Consider the following 25,753-nt stretch of genomic DNA (forward strand, 5'->3'; position numbering starts at 1 on the left):
ATACTCAATTTAAACCATTTTTGGCAAATTTATGTCTCAAGCTCCACCGGCCAACCCTGGACCTGTCTGAAATATAACAGAGGGTTTTGTATGAGCCTATTGAACTTAGTTTCCTGTCACATAACTGAAATGGCATGTAAAAAGAAAAGAAAAATAAAGTGTTTAGGATGTGGTTATATTTACATAAAGCCAGCTTCCTTTTGTCCTCTAATGATATCTCACTCATTGAATCTGACTTAACTTGAATAGAAATCAAGGCCACTCTGCATTGTATTTGTGCTGAAGGTCCTTGATGGGTGGTGTGATTTTCTTATCTTTAGTTAACTGAAAGATGCATATCATAAAGGAAGACAAAAACCATGAAACAGATAATCATGAAAAAGACTTAACATATATAAGTATCACATTAGCATTCATTGTTTGCCTATAAGGCAGACATAAGGATATTTTAAGTGTCCATTGACTTGTTCATGAATAATCATAGCTTTTCTGATAAGACATTTCATATTGCCCGCATGAATATTATGGAAATATAAGACCTGTCTTATATTCACCTTCCATGGCCTAAGATCACCATTCCACCTCTACAATACACAATGTCAGAGGGGTTTTGATGAGTGAGTGGTATGATCTGTGCTACTGTACCAATCAGGTCATGATTAAAAAAAGGAGTATACCGAACATGTAAAACTACACGAGGACTGTGTGAGCCGGGGTACAAATGTTGGATCAAAAGGATTTTAAAATTTATTCTGTGCAAATTGATGGCCTGAGTAATTACTGGATTTTACATATTGTTTTGTATGAAGGTAGATATGCCTGGCTCAGAAAATGAAGTCTAAGTAGATAAGTAGATGGCAAATGGCTGCACAAATCAGCCTGTTACCTGGCTGCTGGTTGGAGTTTTAATATAATATAATATAAATATAAGTTCGAGGCAATTTACTGTCTTAAGCATTGTTGGAAGTTGATTTGTGGAGCACATGTAATGGATAAAAGTGCAAATCCCTTATAAACTTTGACTAACACAATGAACTTGATCAGTGTGGAAAGTGCCTGGCGCCGGGCGTCCATTGTTAAGTGTTCTCTTTCTTTGGACCTCCTTGACAAGAAGAATGCATCTGATGGTTTGGCTGAGCTCTCCTGCAAACACTGCTCTCTCTGTACACACACACGTGCACATTGTGACGTGCATGTTGTGAGTTGACACGCGCTCACAGACCTCCTCTCCTTCAACCAATTCGCTTCTTTGTGCCATGTTGAGACAACACAGAGCACTTAATCAGCCGGGCAGTTGTAGTCACATATTAATGACCACAGCAACTGCTTTGGGGGACGTTAATTAATGTATTCATTGTTTTGTCTTCTGGTCATTGTGGTACACACGCGCGCGCGCGCGCGCGCGCGCGCGCTCACTCGCACGCACACAGTAGTGTCTGTTGGCTGAGCAGCTCCCCTGCTTCCTCGTCAAGACATGCTCTCCATCTGTGTCCAGTGTGCGGATTAGAGGCTCGTTATCCTCTTAGCTCTAAATGGCCCCACGTTCCTGCACTTCGCTATCCATCTCATCTGCCGTCTAAGACGCAGACCGGGGCGTGACACGAAAGCGAGATTCATGCGTAAAAATGATCGTGCCCACCATTCGGTTGTTTTAGACGTTGCGCATTACGCACGAACCCCCCTCCATCGTCTGTCAGCGCGCCTGTTGGCACGCAGCGGCTCTCTGACCGTCCGTTAATGTGTGTATGTGTCCAACCCACTGATCTTTTGCAGACTATAATCTTATCAGCGTCAAACCGTAGCTGCCCTCTTCTCTCGGGCAGTTCCTGCCTGTCTTCGGATGCCATTTGGAATATTTTTTATCAGAGAAAACTTTTTAGCACCAAAGGGGGTTACATTTACAGTCACTGGCGCGTTTGAATGTGTGATAAAATGATCATTTGACTGTTTTAAACTTTGGACCAGAAGAAGACATGGAATCTACATGTAAAGAAAGGAGTCTTTTATACTTACTTCTCTTTGCAATATGCACAGCCAGCGTTTGCTTTTGTGCAAGAAGATCAAATGCTCGGAGATCTGGTGAGTTTATAACCACTGACCTTTTTTTTACTAGATTGTAAAAGGTGGATTAATAGCAACAATGGTTATACTTTATATTGAATTGTTGTGAGTGGGGGCAGCATTAGCGTGTGCTCATCTTTCTATTTGTATGATTACACCAGTATCATAAAGCCAGCTTTTAAACTTTGTCACGTCACATTTGAATCATCAAATGACACATAATATTGTATAATAATATCATGCATTCACAACAATGCAAGTAACTTTAAAAGTCCTTTACCTTCTAGTTTATGGCGATAAATGCTGGTATGAACGTTGGCTATTGGAAAACACTCTATCATCATCATGTAATCGCATATCCCTTTTCATATAGAAGTGATTATTATTATTATTACTATTAACAAAAGCCACAGAGCAGCATGTTACTATTTATAAACGGTCCCCACCACTCTCTCTGCAAGGAGCTTTTTAGTCACTGAACAGCAGCACAATACTGCACATTAACCATAATCGGTGAGCCACAAATTGTTCACAGCAACAGGACTTTAATGGCTAAGAGGGAAAGGTCACAAACAGTGAAAAAAGGTTTGTGTCAGACAGTCAGGAAGGGATGTATATACAACTTCAGACCAACAGCACATTCAACAACAACCTTGTCAATGTGCTCCTTCGGGCAGAACATCTCTGGATGTTGATTTTGTCATCGCCACAGTGTCTTCTCTCTCTCTCCCCTGTCTTTGATATTCTGTCACCCTGAACACTTTTTCCGTCCGAGTTACTTCCTTGTACCTCCTCTTTGCCCCTTCCCATCACTTCCTTTTTCTCTCGCTGTCAGTCTCTCTGGCTGTCTGTCGTATTTCTTCCAAACTCTTTCGGACCCACAGGCTATAGCAGGCTGAGTATTACATCTGTCTGTCAGCACAGAAAACTCACCACAGTTGGGACTGCCACACAGAGGACGGCTGCAATTCTGTCTTTATGACTTCCAGTGACATTTGTACTTGGTTTTTTTTGTAGTTTTGAGGTCTTTCCGGCAATATTCAGAGGGAGGGGGAGATGTCAACAGGGCTCGATGTCCAGATGAATCACATCAGCCGTTTACACAACAAAGCAGGTTGTACTAGGAAGGAGTTGAGTTTGAATGACGTCTCTCCCCAAGGTGGTCTTATTCTTTTCAGGATTTCGACAGCTTTCTCCCCGGTTAGAATAAGCTGTTGAATTATTTATGGCATCATTCAGTAGCTCTACACCTACTGTAATGTAGATCTAGATGTATTAACCTGTCATGAAAATCATGCCTTTTTAAATTAAACCTTTTCTATCACGTCACTCAGTGCAAACAAAAGTGTTTGGTGAAAGACAAGGAATATGTAGCCAATATGAGAAACATTTTTTTTTTTTTTCAGGAGATGATATTTCACAGTCTATCCCTTCAGATTCAGTGTTTATTTATCAACCCCTAAGCCATGCCGAAGAGCAGCACAACAGCATGTGTCTTAGTGGTCAGTCACTTTTGGATGACTCAGACCTGGAAAGAGCAGCGCTTCTACATGACTGGCTCTGAAAGTGGAGATATAGAATCAGAGCAATAGAGCAGGTGTGTGTGTCTGAAAGAAGATCTCAATTGTTGATCAAGAGCGAGCAAGGATTATGAGAGCACCCCGTAATTTTAAACTGACATATTGAATCGTATCGGTGCTGTGTGGGACAGTTTCAACTAAAACTAGACCGATATTAGCTTCTTGCAGATACATTGGTATCAGTTTATATGTCAGCCAATAAGTAATCAGAAATTGCTGGAGAAATGACAAAAGAAAACATATTTGAGGGTATGTAGAAGGAGAGTGTCCATTTGTCCTTCGGAGAGAACTGACAATTTGATATTTGCAAAATCAGCCAGTATGTCATTATTGGATTTTTTATTTTTTAGATTTTATTTAAATATTTAACATTTTTGGTATGAGCCTCAAAAATCCAGTGTTAGTCAAGCTTCTATTTGGACGATAATTCAAATTTAGATTCTATCCCTTTGGTTTGTGTCCTGTTCTATTTTAATAGTCATCTTTGTTTATTTCCCCGCCAGTTTTGATTGCCTGCCCTGATTGGTCCCTCGTTAGCTCTGCACGCACCAGGCCTCCTGCTCACCTGTTCCCACTTCCACATTAGTGCGTCACGAGCAGCCCAGCTCCTAGTCAGTTTGTCTTTGTTGCGTCGTTGCTGTTTGGATTTCTTTTACTTTCTAGACTTTTACCATATTTTGCGCTCACTGCCTGTAAGCCGCATTTCCTAATAAATCATAAAAACTGCTCCGGTCTGCTTGTCCTCTTATATGTTGAGGTCCTTCCCATGCTGCCTGCCTGCCTGCCGTCCTAACCGTGACAGATTTAAAGAGTAATGAGTCATTTCAAAGGAACCGTCACAGAAACTGTGGAAGTGGGTGATCATGGCAGTTTGCTAATCTGGCGTACTTGTGCTTGGTGGTTTTGCTCTTTACCTTCTGTGTGAGCTGCTGCAGGTGTTGCTTTTGTTCTCTATCATGATGGCATGAAAGTGCATGGTTTCCTGACATTGGGCCCTCTTGTGACCTTTTTCTTTATAGTGGTCTCCACTGCATTACAGAAGTTTACACCGGGCCTGACCTGTGAAATCTGGCTTCACCTGTCCCCTCATGCACTGTGTTGATTGAGCAGAAGTTCCCTCTCTATCTGCTCTGATTCTGTGAGTTCAGCTCACCCGTACCTTCACCGGCTCGCACCCCTGGGGAGATATGGATGATCGGGGGAATTCAGCTGACATATTGAATTACCCGCTTGGATGGAAGAGCAGTGCAGGAAGAAGGGTTTAAAAAAGAAAAGAAAAGCAGAATAGATGTTGAAAGGATTCAGGAGGTCGGCATGGGAAGTAGAAGAAGGGAGTCGCAAGAGAAAAAGGAGCGTTGAAAAGGGCAGCGTTGTAGTTACATGAGATTTCAATTTGCAGAGGTCTGCCTTGCTATATTAACCTTTTGTTTACTCCCCATGTCAGTGTATACCAGAACAATCTGTCCTTTGTCACCTAGGCCAGATCAGGACATATAAGAATCTACTCCTAAATCTACTCGCATGTAAAGTCATGAACAATATGAATTTATACGACATAATCTTCATTTACAGTATTTTGTTATGCAATAATTTTTAAGGAGCTTCTTTATGGTCTTGTTGTGACAATCCTCTACTTTGTATAAATGTTATGCCATAAGACGCACGCCTATAACTCTATAAGGGTCCTTGTCTGCTCATTTTTCTTCATTAAAGCCAAGTAACGACTATACAGCAGGCCATGTTGATGAGCGCCACCTCCAGAGCTCTTTCTGTTTCGTCTATAAGAGGCTTTTCAGGCTGCAGTTGAACACTGGAGTTGCAATCACAATTTCTTGAAGTGTCACAGAAGCCCCCAGGATTTAAGAGTGAAAATAATGAGATTTGAAGTCAGAGTCAGTTGATATTAGAGGCCAGCAGGTTACACCATTTCAAATGGTCCCCATGTCACTCTTCAAATAGACTATAAGGTGAAATACAGCGTAGGTTGTGTTCATGTTATCATTGGATATTTGGGATATTTGTTGAAACCTCACGGAGCTATTGACAAAGTGTTTACATATAATAGGCAGGCAATTTTCTTCCTTACGTATTCTGAACAACTATAATTGGTTTTCAATTTATATACTTTATCTAAAAATAATCAGGTTGTAAAGGTGTGTTCAACAAGTATTCCATCTTTATTAAACCTCCCATTGACACATTTTAGCCACTTGTGAGGACGAGGAACAAGCTGTGGACAAGACACTGATGTATGCATTGATGAGCGTATACTGTGTAACAACGGCATTCATTTAGAGTTTAGGACCTGCTGAATCTAATATTTGTCTAGTTCACTCTCAGTTCTGCAACCAACCAACACTTAAGGGGAAATATCTGGCTTCACTGTGCTCACCAGCTAGTCTGTTGTTTGGTGCTATTACTGGGTTTTTCAGATTCCCCTTCTGCTGCTAAGTAACTATGCGGATGAGAGTGGTGAGAGAGAACAAAAGTTATGGGCAAAAAACCCAAAACAGAGCTAAAAAATGCTAAAATACTGTAGAGCTGGGTGCTAATTCTCTGTGGGTTCACGATCATCACAAGCCACACCTTAACATTTGAGCCACGTAACTGAAACATTTTAGTTAGAACAGGTTTAAGTTGAATTAGTCTTAAATTGTATGCTGATCTAAATGTGAAATGCTGATATGCTAAAGAATCGTATGATATTGTAAATATTGGTCCTAAGCTGCCATGTAAATTCAACATTAATCGTCTCTGGTTCTGTAATTCATCACCGCTAAGAATTCAAATAAAGAGTTCATGGCTGCCGCTAGTCACAGTGACACGTCTCCCCTGTATATCTTCTGTTGCCCTCACTCTGATCATATCTGTGTGTGTTTGTACAAACCAGATCGTCTGAGTCCTCCGCTAGACATCCAGCTGGAGACAGTCAACTGCACCGCCTTTAGTGTACGATGGAAGATGCCCCGGCGACATGTTAGCACCATCACCGGATACAAGGTAGCCACTAGACTGGGACTTTTACTTGATATGATGATAACACAGAAGTAGCAATAACATGTGTATTGATTTCATTTCTATGTGACTGCTCAATTAGCGATGAGAAAATATTTGTGATAAAATGCTGTTAGCTGTTCACTAACATGATCTTTCAGTGACACATGTAATGGGTTACTACATATTGTTCATGATAGTCTGAAGGTGAGATGCTCCATACAGTTTGCATCAAGGTTTGCTAGCAGCCGTTTCTGTGTGATGGCTTTCTTGGTTGGCACCACCCGTACATTTACAGAAAGTCTGAGGCAGCACCAGCCGTGTGGACACAGAAAAAAAACATTCAATTCTAAAACCAGCGGGTTTAAAATAAATTACACAGCTCTTTATCAAAATGGATAGAAAGCTTTTCAACCTGGTAAACATAAAGAAAAATCTCAGGTAAATCATATTTCTTCTCACTTTGTCTGAACGGATGCCCTCAGCAAGCTGCCGGCGTGGTTGGGTCCCCACAGTTTCCCCTGATTTTAAAGTGCCTGTCAAATCCACTGTCCAGCAAGATGGCCTTGAGGGCAAGATTGACACGACTATACATTTCTGGTGTTTTGATAGAAAACCTTTCACAGCCAAATGTATGCCTTTTAAGGGACAATGAAGTTCTGAAGGTCACACATCTTTATTTCAGTGTCTTGACTATATGTTTTGCTCCACGCTGTGCTTTGGGTACTAAAGAGGGATTTGCTCATCTTGATTGAAACATAATTGACGTACATTTATTGATATTGTGTATTGTTGCTGCTTGAAGTGAACTGAACACTTCAAAAAGGAGTCTTACTTACTTTATATACATCATACTGTTTAAGTGCCCATGCTTTTTGTTTGTCGTCTTGAATGTTTATTTATTTATTGAATATGTTTGGAATGAGATATGAAGCCTTACCATAACGCAGTTTCCTCCTTTACTATCTTCCTTCACTCCTTCCTTCCTTCTTCTCTTTTGTTTGTTTTGAGTCAAACATTAACAAAGTGTGGATCAGTATGAGTGTACTCTGCTTATGACCATATGTCTGCACTAAGAGGATTAGTCAGCTACCTAGCCTGCCTGCGACTTGTTGATAAGCATGTGCGTTCATTTGGCCAATCACTTTAGAAGTTCATAAATAATACGTTTCCTCATAGTATTTCCTCATAATTAAGCTGTGTTTACACTGTCACAGCCTTGACTTGATAATTCAAGCTAAAAGCTAAAAGGATATATATTTTATTCAAACATGAGATTTATGAATGCTTGCCAAAATAGGTTTGATTTTTACTTTTTTCATTCAAATGTCTTTTTGTGTGAGTCTTTCTCTTTGACGGTGTGTATGTTTTTTAGGTCTTCTACACAGAGATGAAGAATGGCCGTCCTATGGGTACGGCGTCTTTGATGGAGGTGCCTCTCAGCTTGGACATGCTGACCACTGTGAGTACACTGACTTTATGTTTGAAATCAGTGGTGAACATCCTTCCATTATACTCACCGCCTAAACTTTAACCTCCAATTTTGAGAATGAGGGAAATCTGAGCTGTGGCCGGAAACACGATCTTTGCAGTGCTGATTCATCGATGCACAGAAAAGCAACCATTTCCCTGAGAAAAAAAGAAAACAACAACAACATATTCAGAAGATGAGGCTGGCAGCCTCCACATTTTTTATAGTCAACAAATCCCATGAGATGACAAAAACTAATTGATCCTAAATATTGTCTGAGTAGTCAAGGCCTGATACATTTACCTTTCCTCCATTCCATTGTTTTCCAAAAACTATTAAAATACACAAATTGTTTCATTATGGTGATCCTGGGCCTTGTAGTTCATTTAAAGTTGATCCCACGTGCACCGTCCTGCTGCCTTTATACTATAGCACCAAATGTGGTTTGATCTGCAGCTGAAAATAGTTCTATGCAAATGAACAATTTACTTTTGTTTTGGTCATGTAAGTTAAAACTACAGTGCCCAGCTGTTATAGGGAATTATTGATTTTTAAAAATCAAACCATAAACTTGTAGCCTATTTTTTTTTTTAGATCTACTTTTTAAACAAATGGACACGAGGGACTGTTGCTTTTGATATTTTCATGGGAAAATAAGATTATACGGAAGACCTAGAACCTTTAATATTTGGTTAATATTTCTACCTTTTTTACTTTCTATAAAAATGTTAAACTATGTTACTAACAGTATGTTGATTTAACATTTATGGATACATCTGTTGCTATTTTCTCAAAAGGGGCAATTTGATGGACAAGCAAGCTTTGTGAGTATCATTTAGCCTTTTTTTTTTTTACTGAATTAAACCAAGTCACCGCTTTCCTATCATGCTTGACATCTATAGGTATTTACTTTCCACTTCAGTCATCCCCCACTCTTCTCCCACCATCTTTCCTTCATTTCATACTGCCTCCTGTCTTTTTTCTCTCCCTCTAACCATTCCTGCTGATATGCTCTTGCTTATTTCTTTAATCTATTTGTACCTCTAACCCCGCTCCCCCATATGCCGTTTTCAAGGATGTTGTCATTGGTACCCTCAAAGTGAACGCTAAGTACAAAGTCACTGTTGGAGCGTATGGTTGGGCAGGGGAGGGAAGACCCAGCATGCCCAGAGACATCGGCACTGCCTCACATGGTAAGAATATGTGAGTAGTAGGAATCCATGTTACGGCTGATGCTATTATTTCTAACGCGGTGTTGTTAATATCTTCAACTGAATTACATTTTTCTCTGTGCCATTAGACATGTGCATGCCCCCATCGCCCCCCACTCAGCCTGTTGTCAAGGCTGTGTCTGACACAGAGCTGGCGTTGTCATGGCAGCAAGGAGAAAGCGAGGGAAGTGCACCTGTCCTTCACTTCCTGGTGGCATACATCAGGTCAGTTAAGTGATCAAGCCCAAGAAGGCATTTAATGAAGCTTGAGGTTTAAGAAACTGGCCTGTTTGCCCCCTCACCAGCTCAGTGCTGCTGCCAATACGCAGACACACTTTTCTTCACATTTGCATTTAATTGCACCCAGGTGACACACATGAACACAAACACCATCAACCCAGTCCATATAGACACTTACCAGGTGAAGAGCGGTCTGAAGTGGCCACATCATAGAGGGGAAAAACAGTCGTGTTTCATTGGGTGTGAAAAGAGAAAAGGCTGACTGGTTTTATCTTCCTGTTCATTCTCTTAATTTACAAGCCGGCTGTCTTTGGACAAAAGTGGAAGAGGTGGATGATTCAGAGAGCTTTTCCCCAGAACACTACTCCCTTATCTTCTATGACTTCACACAGATTGCTTGATGGTTCAATGATTCAAAATGTTTGTTGTGGGGCCAAGCATTGATCAATCCCAGGTTGTAGTCGACATGCCAAGGTTTCGACAGATTTTCGAATTTCGAAAGAAATTTGCTCAGAAATGTTGCCACAATGTTGCAAAATACAAGCAGAGTTTCAAATGCTGCACCCATTTAAATAAGGGTGTAAAATAAATAGTTTACCATTTTGGGAAATACACTTATGCACTTACTTTCTTGCAGAGCGTTAGCTGAGAAGCAACTGGTTCACGTAACTTAGCATAAAAACAGGAAGCAGGGGAAACAGCTAGCCTGGCTTTGGACGAAGGTTTGGAAATATGCCTACCACCACCTAAAAGCTCACCAATTAACAGTTTATACCTCATTTGTTTAATCTATATACAAACTGAAACATAGAAACAGCAAGTTTTGATAGTATGAGGAGTTGTGTACTGTGAACAGTGTTAAGCTAAGCTGCATGACTCCTGGTTGATGGAGTTGGCAAATATGAGTGGTAGCCATCTAACTCTCAGCAACAAAGCAAATAAAGTGTATTTATTCTTTCCATTTGAACATTTAAATGTATAAGCAGAAGCAATAACACACATGATGGCTACAAACATTTATATGTGCATTAATGGTTATGTTTAGCTACACACATTCAGCCTCCCTCGTCGTGATTTTGTGAGGCCTTTGCTGGTCTGCTTAATCTAATCTAATTTGTGTTGACATGAGGATCAGTGGAGACACGAGAAAGAAGGAATTTCATTCTCTGTCTTGTAGTGTCCGGCCTCACACACAAACACACACACACACACACACACACACACACAAGTATAAAGGACCTCTATTGTCTAGATGAGTCCCTATTACAATGTCAAGAAAGTCTGAACTAATTTGCATGAAGTCCTCTGATTATGTGTCTGACACAAATTAAATAAGGCAGATAGAATTTAAAAATGACACCATAAGAATTGTTTTAAAGGAAGTAAGTTGTAGAGATATAAGAGGAATCAAGCTTCGTGGTGCGGAGTTAACATCCTGAGACTGAGCAAAGAGAAAGAGACGGAGGCAGAGAAACTGTCACGTACTGTGACAGAGTAGACATGAATCAGAGTCTGTTTTTGCATGGAGAGGCATTTTCAACACAAAAGGGCCATTTCAGAGGCAAATGTGTCTCTCCTTACATCAAAACAGGCCTCGCTGAAGAGAGACATTGAGCGGTGGTGAAGATGACTCTATTCAACAGATAGTTGTGGCTCCAGGCGTCCAGAATCAGCCCATAAATATGGCAGCTTGAGATGGGAGCTGAAGATGATAGGCAGAAAAAAAATAAAGTTCAGGAGCTCATCATTTTGTTTTGAGCTCAACTCTTCAAAACAACACTCTTAAAGCAGAAAATCATTTTTTTCAAGGCATAAAGGGCCTCAAAAACTAACATAGAAACAATGGGGGAAAACCTCTCAATCGATTGTTTTGGTTTGTTCGTCAGTTATTCTGCATTTTTGTGATTTGTATTACGCAGAGCTCTCTAGTAATTGTACTCTATGTTTAGACCTTAAAACACATCACCATCCTCAAAACAATAACTTTGAAGATGTTTTGAGAATGATGATCTTTGTAAAAAGAATCCGTTTCTGTTTTTGTGCAATGTAATATTGAAAAAGAAAAAAAGTGAATCATATATTTTCTATGTCTTGTTTTTCACAGGCCAGAAATGGACACGGAATGGACATACATCCGTGAGCCCATTGAGACTAACTCCATGGTTTTGAAGGGGTTATTACCGGAAACAGAGTACCAGTTTGTTGTCAGGGCAGCCAACGTGCACGGAGTTAGCCCACCCAGCCACATCAACAGCCCCGTGCGCACTCTCGGTAAGGCTGAATGTCGATCTCTGTGCCAACGAGCTGTGATGTGACAGCCAGGAAAGCTTATTCTCAGCTCCCTTGTTAGTCTGGTTTCAACCACATTTCAAAACAAAGTCAGTTTCAGATTAGTTTCAACAATACACCCACACAGAACGAAACAAACTGTGCTTATTTTTTCCAGCGCCAAAGTTATCATGTTCAACCACAATGTTTACATTACGTTACTGCGGAAACATTCACATTTTTCTCCCAGCATTGTGAACCAATGATACTGATAAAGTTTCTAAACAATTACAGTAGAGGCATTGTTTAAGGAGAAAACCAAGATGCAAAGATGAGTAAATCAACATGTTTTACTTTCCTCTCCTACCAGATCCTACTATTTGGAATATTTCCTGTGTTTCGTCGGTCATTGTCAAATTGTCATTATGGAATAAATTCAATTTGTTCCATTTATTTTGACACAGAAGCACAGTTTGACCCTCTGAGCTTGAATGTAGGACGGCACCCGGCAGTGTGTCAGTGGAGCCTTGGCTGACGGAGATGTAGAGCAACAGAATCATTTACTTTCATATTTGTGATGTGGTCGGCTGCTGGGGGAGGGGGATGATCGGGCCTGATTGATATTAAAACACACAGACACACATGCATACATGCAGTAATAGCAATGTCTTAATGGATCGGCCACCATTTCATTCAAACAATATACCTCTGGGCATAATGTATGCTTGTGCATATCAGGCTTAGATTGATGACTATTGATGACTATTAAAATCAAACAGCCATGGAGACACAATCACATTATCCAGACGTTTTTTTTTTCTGTGACCTACAGACCACACTGTTGACTCTAGAAAGCCATGTGGGCAGGCGGCTTCTGCTTCACACGCCATGTTGACTGTCAAACTGTTGTAAACTGCTCTGATTGAATTAAGTCCAGTCCCGCTAGACTGCTCAGGGACGGAGCTAGAAAGACAGACAGGAAGAGAGGTAGTGTTAGGAAGACATTGTTACAAAAAATGTCAGTAAAGGTTTCATGAAACAGAAATAAACGAGCCAGCTAGAATCACAGGGAGGCAGACAGACGGACAGAAACGAAGAGATAGACAAGCGTGGTTTCTTAGCAGGGGATAAAAGCGGGTTACGTCCGAGTCTCATCAGACAGGATTAAGGACGGGATGCCAGACCCCTACTCTGCCCATCCACACCCCTGATGGATGCACACACACACATGCACGCACACAATGCACCACTGCTTGAGTGAACAGCAGGGGTGGGCTTGACTGACTGACATACTTTTCTCGTCGTTCTGTGACTGTTCTGTGTGTGTGTGTGTGTGTTAACAGTTGGACACTGGGTGGTATGGAATGAGGGGGATTGTTACACAACAGAAGATTAGTTTGCTGAAGGCCCCCCCCCCCCCCAGCACTCAGTATTCAGGATTTAATGTTATTAGGCGTGTGTTGATTAGCACTTTAAATCTTGGCATCCATTCAGACTTAATGGTCAGGTTTCTATGAGATCTTTTGTTATTGTTTGAAGGGTTTGCTATAGTATAGTAGTCTGATATCAATCCACAACTTCATACATTTCATTTGGGTGGTCGAAGTGGTCTTTCTGATTTTATGTTTGAATGAATGGGATAACTAATGTCTATTATCTATCTTAAACCAAAACCAGTGAAGTATTATTCAACTCGGGAAATAATTGTCTGTTTATTCAGAGGAATATTTGTTTTCATTGCTTTGCTCACAGTATTCACCGTCTGGCTTTGTGTTTGCGCATTATGAGCTGCCGTTGTGTATCAAGGAGACACGTTTCAGCACATGGTTCAGCAGCCTGGGTACTGGCTAACAGGTAGACCCGCTGGGCCAGAAGCTGTTACTTCTATTGAATGTCTGTGTCCTAGCATCAGTGAAATGTTGTCTTGCTGTCATAACCACAGAGGACAGGCATCATCCTTCAGTCCGTTCATCTGTGCGTCTATTCCTAGGAATTGGAAACCCGTTGTTGTTTGTTGTCTGGGCCATTTTCATTGTCGTCATCATGTTTGTCATGTCATGTCATGTCGTGATGAGAAATATCCCACATGAGGGTGTTGTTCTTCAAGCAGAAACTAGGAACTTCTACATAGCAATTTGGCTGCTCATCCATGAGGTACATTTGAAGTTCTGTTAAGTTTTATACATCAAACAAAGGACCACCTGTGTCAGAGGCCGCTCTCACTCACGATCGTGCAAAAGCATCCACTTTCATTATCATCGTGTATCTTTTATAACTGCCTTTGAACTTTAAATAACTTGTACTAAACATCAAGTATCTTTATGGACATTCTGAACAGGTGCATCAGATGTTAGCAGTGGTGATTATGGCCGTTACATCACAGATTCAAGGATCAAAGATGAAGACGGCTTCGACATTGATGACTCTGATTATGATGTCTTTATTGAAGAGGTGGGTTATTACAAACCACAGCAGGACAGGAATACTTAAACATTTTAGGCTTATTTAATCTTGTAAATCATCGTCTTCTTTCTAGTTGAAGCCGTTCCCAGGTATCAATCAGGACAACAGGAAGTCCCAGCTCCGTTCACGCCCTGATCCGCCATCGGGTCGCAACGTCGTTTACCGTATGAACACCATCGCTCCTCCCAACGTTACTGCCCCTCCAGCTTCCTCCACCACCTCGTCCATCTTCCCAGATTTCCCAGATCTGATTTCCTCAACCAGCTCAAAACCCAGTACCACTATTGATACCACAACTACTGCCCGACTGACCACTACCAGGTAAGATGTACCTCTCAATCTTACCTTTATTTCTGTTTGACATGTCACCACCTCCAGAGTTATGGCCTCTCATTTGGAGTTGAACATTTACAGAAGTTACCCTATGGAGGAGGGAAAAAACAGGGATATCAAGAAGAAAATCATGATTCTTATTGCGGTTCTTCTTGCTTATTGATTTCTAGATTGCTTTGTCTCCCGGCTTTCTGTTTTCTCCTAAAAGCCACCATTTTTTTTCATGCTCTTCTACTTAATTGTTTAATAATAGATGGAGACTGTAGCAGCGAAATGTCACATCAATTTTGTTTGTGATGTACAGCACATCATTAACTACTGCAAATCTAGGGTGGACAAACTACCCCTTCATTTCCCTGAACATTTTGCTTTGTGCTGTTTGATTATTTCCCTGAAACACAGGAAAAAACAGGCATTTCAAAGTATAACATAATAATCAGGTAAACCACTGACTATGCACTCACTAAACTTACCTTTCTAACTCTTCTGATCCACCTTAGCGTCACTTTGCCCACCACCACTACCACACCAACCATGTCCCCCTGGAAAGGTGAGGTACCTCGTGTGTACGACCTGACCTGCGATGATACTGTGTGCCCCCCCGACAGCTTCTGTCTCAGCGACTTCGACGGCGGAGGCTCACGCTGCCACTGTAACCTCGGACGAAGAGGGGACACTTGCTCTGAAGGTGAGAGAAGTGTAATTGGGTACAAGCTTTTGTAAAAGTGTGGGGTTCCACGGTAGCTGACCAACTAGAGCGTGTGTCTCACGTACCGAGGCCAGTTCTGACCGTGGCGGTCCAGGTTCAAATCCCATCCACTTTGCATGCTGTCCCCTCTCTCTACCCCTTTCATGACTATCACTATAAACGCAAAAAGTCCCCCAAAAAATCTTAAATGTTGTAATGCTTCAAACTTTTGTACCTCCATCCTCAAAATGTATCATGATTTTATCCCTTCTTCAGTGGTATCTGTGAACTTTCCGAGGTTCTTTGGCTACTCTCACATGACCTTTGAACCCTTGAAGAACTCTTTCCAGACCTTTCAGATCTCTTTCGAGTTCAAGGTAAAGCACCTTGTTTTTTTTCCCCCAATGATTTTTGCCATTCAAAAAGGTGAAGAGTTTTAAACAGTTTCTCTGTGGTACAGGCCGACTCTGAGGATGGTTTGTTGCTATACTGTGGAGAGAACGAACACGGCCGCGGAGACTTTACCTCTTTGGCTCTGGTGCGAGGCAAGCTTCACTACAGGTGAAGCAAACAGGGACTCTCTTATGGGTTTACATACTCAAAGGTTTGGCTGGTAACAAGAGCAGCACACAGACATTTTTGTTGAATATTTCACTCTATGTAAGCACAATATGTCGTCAGTGCGGTGTTAGAACAAGCAGAAAGAGAATAAATATCTTAGATCCTAATATTTGATCTGATTTCCCCTCAGGTTTAACTGTGGCACAGGAGCAGCTCAGATAGTCAGTGAGAGTCGCGTTATTATCGGTCAGTGGCACACGGTCACCGTCTTCAGAGACGGCATGAGCGGCTGGCTGCGTATGGACAACGACACGCCCATATCTGGCCGCTCGCAGGTAACAAAAAGACATAAAACTGATAAGATAAAGGCTCGTAATTGTACTGTTTTTACACAATGTCACAGTTAGCATGGGGACATTGCTGACATCATTGCCTTTCAGTCCTTTCTGGCAGTTGACCAAACCCAAAGTGATTTTGAGTAATAAAGGTTCAAGCACATGTTGTTCTCTTCACTCTTCCAGGGCCAGTACACTAAGATCACTTTCCGCTCGCCGCTGTATGTGGGTGGATCCCCGAGTGCTTATTGGCTGGTCAGGTCCACAGGGACAAATCGTGGCTTTCTTGGCTGCATTCAGAGTCTGACCATCAACAACAAGGCAACTGACATCAGACCTTGGCCGCTGGGCAGAGCTCTGATTGGAGCTGATATAGGTGAGCAAGCATACAGAATCTACTGCCAGCGGTATGTGATCCTTACCCATGTTACCCATAATGCACCGGTTATCCTCTCAGATTTTGGTGCTCAGACAAGTAGTTCAGGAGCAGCTAAGCCACTGTAGAATCCAATTTTTTTCTCAATTGAAACACCAAGTTATGGAGTAAGAATGTTACTAGAAATAATGAAAGCACTGACACAGATACATACGCTGAGTCTGCCTTAATCCCCTCATATCTCCTTGCCACAAGGTGAGTGCAGTGACAGCGCCTGTGACCTGGTCAGCTGCGCCAATGGCGGAGTCTGCTTTGCAAACCGTGCCGACGGCTTCATCTGTCTGTGCCAGCTCGGCTTCAGGGGAGCACTTTGTGACGAGAGTAAGTCAACTCTACTTTTCTTTGTCTCGCGCCTACAAAAATAACGCACTCTTGTCTTTTTTACAGGAGTAAACGTTTCTTACCACCGTGAACGTAGAAAGTAAAATCCCTTGTGTGGTTTCTTTTTATTCATTAATGGTCTCAGATTGTCACCCAAACCTTTTAAGGTAATTACTGACCAGTTGAATGCAACATGAAGGAAAATTGGTGGGAATGAGGATCATTATGAGGCAGAGGGAGCGATTGCATGTCAGACCAGCTTTCACACAATGTAACCTTTCCCTTTCTCTGTCCTCCTCCCATGTCCTTTCTCTTCTCTTCTCATCAACTTCTTCCTCCTCTTCACTCTTAATTATCTTAATGCTCACATCTCCTCTTCCCGCTTGGCCCAAATCCTTCTTCTGTCATTCATTCCTGCTCTTTTTTCTTTTCATGGCTTCTCTCCCAACTCTTCAGCTTTCTCCCTGTCCTCGCCTCTCTTCAATGAGACTGTGTTTTCGTACGCTGTCATCCCTTGGCCTCAGTCCTCTCAGAGTTATCTGTCCTTCATGGAGTTTGAGCTGACGTTTCGGCCGCTGATGCCGGACGGGACGCTGCTGTACAGTGATGACGCAGGCAGCGGAGACTTCCTGGCTATCAACCTCGTGGACGGATATGTAGAGTTCAGATTTGACTGTGGCTCTGGAGGAGCTACAATCAGGTGTTAAATAGATGCACTCTCATGCTATTTTCTGTCTCCTTAACTTTGTCAATGTGTAGTTTAACTAATTGGCCTATAATGTGTGTGATGATCTGTACTCCAGGAGTGATGAGAAGATCATTCTGGACACATGGCATGAGCTGAGGGTGTCTCGCACGGCAAAGAGTGGTATCCTTCAGGTGGATAGTCAGAGGCCAATGGAAGGAATCGCTGAGGTATTTTGTTTTTCTGTGTTGCATATAGCTGCATTATTTCTCAAGAAACTTGTCACAACAATCTCACTAACGGGCTCTTTGTACACTATTAAGTTCTGCGGGGCTGTGTAATTACAAATTCGGCAGAAGCAAAGCAACATGGCTGTCTCATTGGAGACACCTGTTGAATATTAGTTACTCATCCTATCCGATTTGTTTCGTCCTCCAACACCTGAGCAACATGTCTGGTTCAACTCATATTTACCTCTCATACCTGCTTTCATGTTTTCATCTGTTCATTAGCAAAGATGTCACTTTAAACACATGTTAAACTCTCAGTTTGACATTGTCTTGCTAATATACCATCATGTTACCAACACATGTTTACAGTAGGTTATGAAGACAAATCACACACGAGGGCATGTATGTGATCGAAGAAACTCACAGATAAACGCTCTTCTTATTTATGTATTTATTGCTGGCAAAAACAAATATGTTTCAGCTTAAAGTTATCATCAGCCTAATCCAACGAGCAGAAATGGCAATATAAACACACAGGTGGGGTTCTTCATTCATTAATCTGTATGGTAGACTTTATCACTGTTTTCATATGTTTCCGGTCTTCCCTTTTATATATTATCTTTCACCCTGAGATAGTCCTTGTTGTTTCTGACAATTACGCTCATACCTCCTTCATCAGGTGTTGTATTGTCTGGGCGGTGTATGCACAAATGAATCCTATTATCCAATTATGTATTCTATTTCCTGATTGGTGCTTGAATTTCAACGATTTCTGTTGTATGATTACTCTGACGATGGCCTGTAGCTGAAATACGAAAGACCCACGCTTTGTTTCATTTGTCCATGCCACTGACATAATTAACTAATAATTAACTCAAATTCTGTTTGATTTACTCTTTAGGGAGCTTTCACTCAGATCAACTGCAGCTCACCTCTCTATATTGGCGGAGTACCAGAATATGAGAAAACCAAGAGGACAGCAGGTGTGATAAAGCCCTTCACGGGAATTATTCAGAAGGTATTACCACATCTACATCTGGAACATCTGTACTTAAACTTTCTTTTTTTATTTGGCAATGCAAATAGTTTGTCATTCAAAATCCATCACACTGGTAGTGAGTAAACAATAAAACAATATATATTTAAGTCTCAACACTTGATTCTGTTGCAAAAAACATGATGCATATATCATCTTCAACGAAAAAAAAAAAACTATGTCTGATTTGTTTTTATCCCTTTTCTTGCCTCCTCGTCCTCCTCTTCGTCTTTGTCGGTTGCTTTTCTTTTTTACATCCACAGCTGATACTCAACGACCGCACCATCCCGATAACAACTGGCTCTGCCGGTGGAGTTAATGTAGCAAATTCAGCTCACCCATGTGTGGAAAGTCCCTGTGCCAACGGAGGGTCCTGCAGGCCAAAGTGGGACAGCTATGAGTGTGACTGCCCTCTAGGGTACGATGGGAGGCACTGCCAGAAAGGTCAGTTGGTCGGCAGTTGGTCTTTTTACAGAACTTTTTTTTTTTTCAGCACAGTAACATGTTTGGGCTCTTTTTTATTTAGTTTACAAACTCTACATCCTGTGACAGTTATAAAATAAGTGCAGGACACTGCACTGATGATACGTGTTCACAGTTTGGTGTGTTGTGAGTAGAGAGCGACAGATGATACATATAACTGAAATCAATGTGTGGTGTACACACTGCGAAAGACGTGTTTTGAGCTGTTGCAATGTGCTTTTGAGGACTAGGAGTAAATATAAATCTGTTTTGGCATGTCTGTCTTTAGTGGAATGAAACCAAAAGAACTATTTAGACGTCAAACTCAGTAAGACAAGGAACAGAAATTGCAATTAAACATTATTGAAAAAAAAAATCATGTGTAACTAAATGAATGATGACAATGTTTTTGTTTGTGTGTACTATGTGGCTTTAACCATGTGGCATGATCTTCCCTCTTCTCGGTGATTAAATGTGTTTTATGTAATCATGTAATTGCATAAAAAATGATATATTGGACAACCTAATCCCTTCAGCTTATCTATACCTTCTCTGTTTTTAATGCTTTCCCTGATCAGAGTGTGGGAATTACTGTTTGAACAGTAAGTTTTCTTTATTGGAATTCAAAAAGCAGATTTCTAGTTTAGCCGGATTCAGTGGATATATGCAGACGCTGCCACCTTGTGACGCTATGAAATAAATACAATGTTTTCTCTGCCCAGCTGTGACTGAAGCCATCGAGATCCCGCAGTTCATTGGCCGAAGTTACCTGACATATGACAACAGAGATATCCTGAAAAGGTTGGTCGTGAAATGGGGGTTTGCGATATGTTCAGATAACAATTTCCCCCTTTAAAGTTTTTACGTTGTTTTAATAATGTTCGTTACTATCATGTCAAAAGTTGTAATCACGCTTGCAAGTACATTTGTCATTATTCTTTAGGGCGTCTGGGTCCAGGACCAATCTTTTCATGCGTTTTAAGAGCACAGCCAAGGATGGCCTGTTGCTATGGCGAGGAGACAGTCCAATGAGACCCAACAGTGACTTCCTGTCTATGGGGCTTCAGGACGGTGCACTGATCTTCAGGTAAGTGTTTGCATAAAACGGTAGGAAAACTATAAAAACACCTGTTGTAAGTGTATCTTCTTATTCTTGCTGGAATATATTGTTATAGAGAAATATTTGTAGTCAAAGTCCTGCTTACCACCTGGTTGCACTTCCCTGCTTTGTTGACGACACGGGCAAGCAGAAAAAGGTCCGATTTTAGCAAGAGAAGAACGTTTAGTGTAAGAAGAGGATGAGGATGATGGGGAGAGACGCTGATCCCACCGAAGGGCAGGGAGAGCTAAGCACCCAGTAGAGGCAGAGCTAAAAAAAGACCTGGAGTCTGGGGCAGGACCATGACCTGGAAAAAACCCAGAATGTATCTGGACAGTGCCACGCAAATGTGAACCCACGGCACCCTTTTGAAACCAGTTAAACTCCTTGCATGTGTTTCCATGTTGTTATAGTTATAACCTGGGCAGCGGTACGGCTGACATCGCTGTCAACGGGACCTTCACCGATGGAAAGTGGCACAGAGTCAAAGCTGTGCGGTAAGCTCTAAAAAAAAATCCTGTCAAATAGACACTGCGGTAATCACAACATCTGTGTCACTTGGCAACTCCAGACAGTAAAGCTGCACCAATTGCTTTATTTGTCCACTTGGGGGCAGCAGAACAAGCTGACATATTATCTCCTTGTCGATTTGATATATGTATATGCAAACAAGTTAGCAAACAGTTACTTTTTTTAAAAGTCCAGCAGACATGGGCAGCAGTAGTGTTTATGTATTTATGAATCAATACAGTAAACAATGAGCTGAAATATACTAAAATGCTCCCTGCGGAAAACTGCAGAGTTGCGGGATTACTGATTGTTTTCCTCCCAATGATCAACGCTTGACACGTATCACAAATACCGTATGTCATTTGATCCTCTATTGATATACAAATATGGATTATTGCACTTTTATTGTAGAAGTAATTTGGTAACCTGCTGTCCTGTCCAGCACATTCAGAGACAAAGTAACTTTCAATCCATGTCGAAAATGGCAAACCCAAGGACGTCCTTTTAAGGATTTTAGTTCCTTTTATTACATACTTAGGGGATGTAAAAAAGCAAAGGTTTGTTTACTAATACGTTTTCTCATTATCTGTTCAGGGATGGACAGTCAGGGAAGCTGACAGTGGATGACTATGGAGCAAAAACAGGCAGGTCACCTGGAAAGATGAGACAACTCAATATCAACGGACCCTTATATGTTGGTATGTGATGCTTACCACTCACAATCCCATAATGTGCTGTATATGTATATTAATCAGTGATTTTGATATCTGCATTTGTATGTTCTCTCCCTGAAGGTGGCATGAAAGAGATAGCTCTTCACACAAACAGACAGTACATGGGAGGCTTGGTGGGCTGCGTGTCCCACTTCACACTCTCCACTGATTATCACTTAGCACTGGTGGAGGACGCTGCTGACGGCAAGAACATCAACACCTGCTCCAACTAACACATGGCTTAAACACGTAAAAGTGCGCTTTCGGCAACATTTTCAGCTGGAGCGAACACCTCGACCGGCTGATTTGTCATCTTGAAACTGACTAAAACAATAACATGTCGGCCTTCCTATTCAGGGCTGACGTGGTACAAAGTCAAAGTGCGAACGGACTAACAACAAGGTTACTTTGACTCACAAGAAGATTAAAGTGGCTCCTGTGTGCAAAGTTTTCAAACCAACTTAAACCTGCCGGGTTGTTCGTTTTTTTATTTTACCATTAACAACTTGTTGATGAATCGCTCTTTTGAAACATGGCAACCGCAAAATAAGAATAAATAACACCAGAGGCAAAGCACTCTGTGAGCTTAAGCATAATGGGTAATGAAGGTCTTTGAAGGACAATTTCTTTTTTTTGTTCATGGGATGATTCCAATCGTATCTTTATTTTTTTCTACTGTAAATCCTTATTTGATTGCTGGAAGAACCAAGTGATCCGAGGGATCAGGAGTCATCACAAGTTTCTCATGAACCTGACCTAGAGCAGCTAGCAGAGATAAACTTCTTTGTAGAGGATTTCGTTCTTTGGCCCTCGAGGATTTGAGGGTCTGTTGTTTTTGTTGCACTCGTATTATTGTTCGTGGTGTATTATCAACGTCTGTAGACTACATTTTTTTCTGTAAAGTCTGATTGATGTTAGTTTTTTTTTTTTTAAAGGTTGCTAGTTTTGAAGGGTGAAGAGAGATGTGAGCGTCACACATGTGTTTCTGTATACACTCTCTTTTTAGTTTACATGCTCTTTTATTAGGAACTCTCAGATACTAGTCACATGAAAGCCTGACGTTGACGCGGCGTGGAGGCAGACAAAATCCTGGAGAAATTGTGCATGACTGTTAAATCATCTGACACAAACCACCGCCCTGTGGACGTCAGTCTTCAAGTTGAGCTTTTGTTGTCACACCAGAGAAAATATATAATCTCTTATTTCAGCATTTGCGTTGCAAGACTGTCTAATTAGTTTCAATGCCTAAGCTGTACTACTTAAAATGAACATTCTGCAAATGTTCCAGCTATTGTGCATTTCTTCTAATTCATCTTGCTTCACTTAATTGTTGTTCACCCCCCAAAAAAGTGACGACAATGTCAAAATAAGAGGAGGCACGTGCACCTTGGTTGTAAGTTTTAGCTCAGAACAAGTCCTGTAATAAATTGTCAGTTATTACACAAATTTACTTCTTGAATTTATTTTGAGGAGAATGAAAGAAAGTCAGTGGTCGTGGCATTTGGTCTGAAAGGCGTGTCAAATGAAAACCACCGTGTGAATGTGTAACGTGAATGAGCATGAGTGACATGGGTTTGCGCATCCTGTACTAAATTTAGCACAACTTGTTTGTCAAGGATCTGTGTGATGTCGCCACATGTGTCTGAAGATCCATTTATGCTCGCTGCCAACTGTTCGTGATGCCAGATAATCCAGATTTCTGCAAAGGAACTGACCCGGGTAGAGCTGAAACTGGACGAGCAGGAACCACCACGGCTGAGTGTGCTCATCCCAAAACGTACTACTGCTCGAGCCTTAACATGCCCCATGATAATCCCTCTAAAATGAAAAGGAGTCATTTACAGGTGTGAGGAACTAGTGTCACCATTTGTTATATGATGAGAAGATGATTATAGGAGAGTTTGAAAGTATACATTTACATTCCACGGTGAAACAAATTCATTAAGTGAGTTAACATTAGATTTGATTTGCCACCATTTACATTTTTTTTAGATTAACAAGAAATGTTCACCGTGTTGGTAAATTGTATTGTGACAGCTGCCTGTCAACAATTAGACTCTGCAATAAATGCTAACCAAATAGCCTGCTTATTAAAAAAGCATTACGTCATGGATGGCAGTGCGCTCCACATTTTATTTGGCTCAGATCAAATACAGAAAATGGTCTCTGTGCGATCACACACATTTCAAACGGTATCAGCCATGGAATTGACAAAACGGTTATAGAACTTTTTTCTTTCCCTAACCTTATTCAAATACTTTTGGTTGCTACACTTGCACTTATTGTTGGTTTGAGGAATTGTGGGACATGTTGGGAACAACAACCTGTGAAAAACACACACACACACACACACACAGCAGTTCTGGATCTAAGAACATGTTTTCTTTCGCACCATTTTGTACGGAGCATTTGTAAACCACGGTCCACAAACACAAACACAGCAACACAAGGAAAGGAATGGAATGGTCTGCACATCAAAAAGACACATTGAATCCCTGTATTACTCTTTAAAGAGATCCTTTAAAACCCAAGCAATGTTGCAAGATTGACATTACATTTCAGAACATTCTGGTTGTTTTGTGGCATCCAGGTAGCTCCAACATTCTTCCATTGTGCTTTGAAAATAGGGCGGTTTGATACACTTTTGTCAGCTGCAACACAAACCAGCTCAAAAGTATTCAGTCGAGTCTGTAATGTCTTCCTGAGCACTGTGGGTTTGACATAAAGGACGTTGCCTTGCTTAGATTCAGCACACACCTCCATCATGTTAATGTAACCATGTCACGGATTAAGATTATCCTTGTGATGACAGCTGCTGACAGATAACCTACGTCGTCTTGGTACCTCTTACCACCTCATTTGCACATTGCTGGAGAACAGATGGCACATTTCATTGAGAACTGAGTGTTGCTAAGTGGAATTTTAGTTTGAATTGTATTTGTTTGTGCGACCGCTGTTGTTCTGTCCTGTCTTCTAAAGACACACATGGGAACTCGTGTACACACACACACACACAAACACACACACACACACACACACACACACACACACACACACACACAGGGCACTCCAGGACATATTTCTATGCCTGAAACTAGAGTTACATCAAACTCCACAGCGTTCACACTCAAATGAACTAATGAATCCAGCTGTTTCAGGTAGATGAAACCATTTAGTTATATTGAGGTCACCCACGTCTGATCACAGTTTAAGGTTAAAGGTAATGTCTGAAAGCTTTAAACATGCCACATTTAATTCACTTGTTATAATTTGGCTCTATCTAATCGTTCTGTACGTTCCCTGTGTATTAGTGCTTTCAGAACAGTTACCTAACCTGTATCCCAACCCCAATCCATTTTCTCACTCAGAACATTAACGTCGACTTGAATACCATAATAAGTCATGTTACATACGCCACCGTAACCTCATCCTGCTCTACTTACAGCTAATGCCGCATTTAAAGGGTTGACCCACCCAAATGGCAGAAAAACACATTTAACATATTTATGTTCTGTTTATGTCTAGTTTATGCTTTATGTCCAGGGTTTCAGCAATCAACGGTAAGCCTTCAAATGAGCACACTGACTCTTGTAAAAGCAAGAGCTTTCTGAACAAACTTACATTCATTACAAAAGCAGTTGAAATGAGCATCGTCATTGCATCTATGTGAGATAAATGAATACACTGGTCATGTGTGCAATGCAGGCGTTAACGTTCAACATGTGAACGATTGGTTAGGATTTGAAAACAGGAAACAAGTGACAAGAACTGGGCTGAAACAAAAAAATGTGAAACATATTTTGAATTCATAAGACACATTAAATTAGTACGAAAAAAAGCAAACTTGCATTTTATTGGCTCTTGTTTCTCTGTTATTCAGAGTAATTCGGCTGACTCGGGGGAGCCTCCAGGAGATGAATGGAAATAACAGTCCTTTGACCTTTGTCTTTGTGCACACATTTGTCTTTGCTCACATAAGCAACATAAGGAACTGTGTTACCAAACAAGGTGATGTTCTGTTGGACCTCTATTCCCCATGTTCTCTATACAGAATAC

General features: G+C 41.2%; 1 protein-coding gene across 1 annotated transcript; it reads left to right on the top strand.

Moving 5' to 3' along the window:
* Positions 1–1,973: 1,973 nt before the first annotated feature.
* On the top strand, positions 1,974–21,930 carry egflam (EGF-like, fibronectin type III and laminin G domains; the record flags this gene model as incomplete). Its single annotated transcript, XM_079160878.1, has 25 exons — positions 1,974–2,079; positions 6,532–6,641; positions 8,011–8,097; positions 8,904–8,930; positions 9,182–9,299; positions 9,407–9,542; positions 11,662–11,828; positions 14,164–14,276; positions 14,362–14,609; positions 15,122–15,309; positions 15,586–15,686; positions 15,770–15,870; positions 16,061–16,205; positions 16,392–16,581; positions 16,837–16,962; positions 17,419–17,662; positions 17,766–17,877; positions 18,779–18,895; positions 19,177–19,357; positions 19,954–19,977; positions 20,098–20,176; positions 20,319–20,462; positions 20,888–20,971; positions 21,579–21,682; positions 21,779–21,930. 25 exons carry the CDS (start codon positions 1,974–1,976, stop codon positions 21,928–21,930), a joined length of 3,204 nt encoding a protein of 1,067 aa, XP_079017004.1.
* Positions 21,931–25,753: the final 3,823 nt, after the last annotated feature.

This window comes from Pholis gunnellus, assembly GCF_910591455.1.
Source record: "Pholis gunnellus genome assembly, chromosome: 6".
Taxonomy (NCBI): Eukaryota; Metazoa; Chordata; class Actinopteri; order Perciformes; family Pholidae; genus Pholis; species Pholis gunnellus.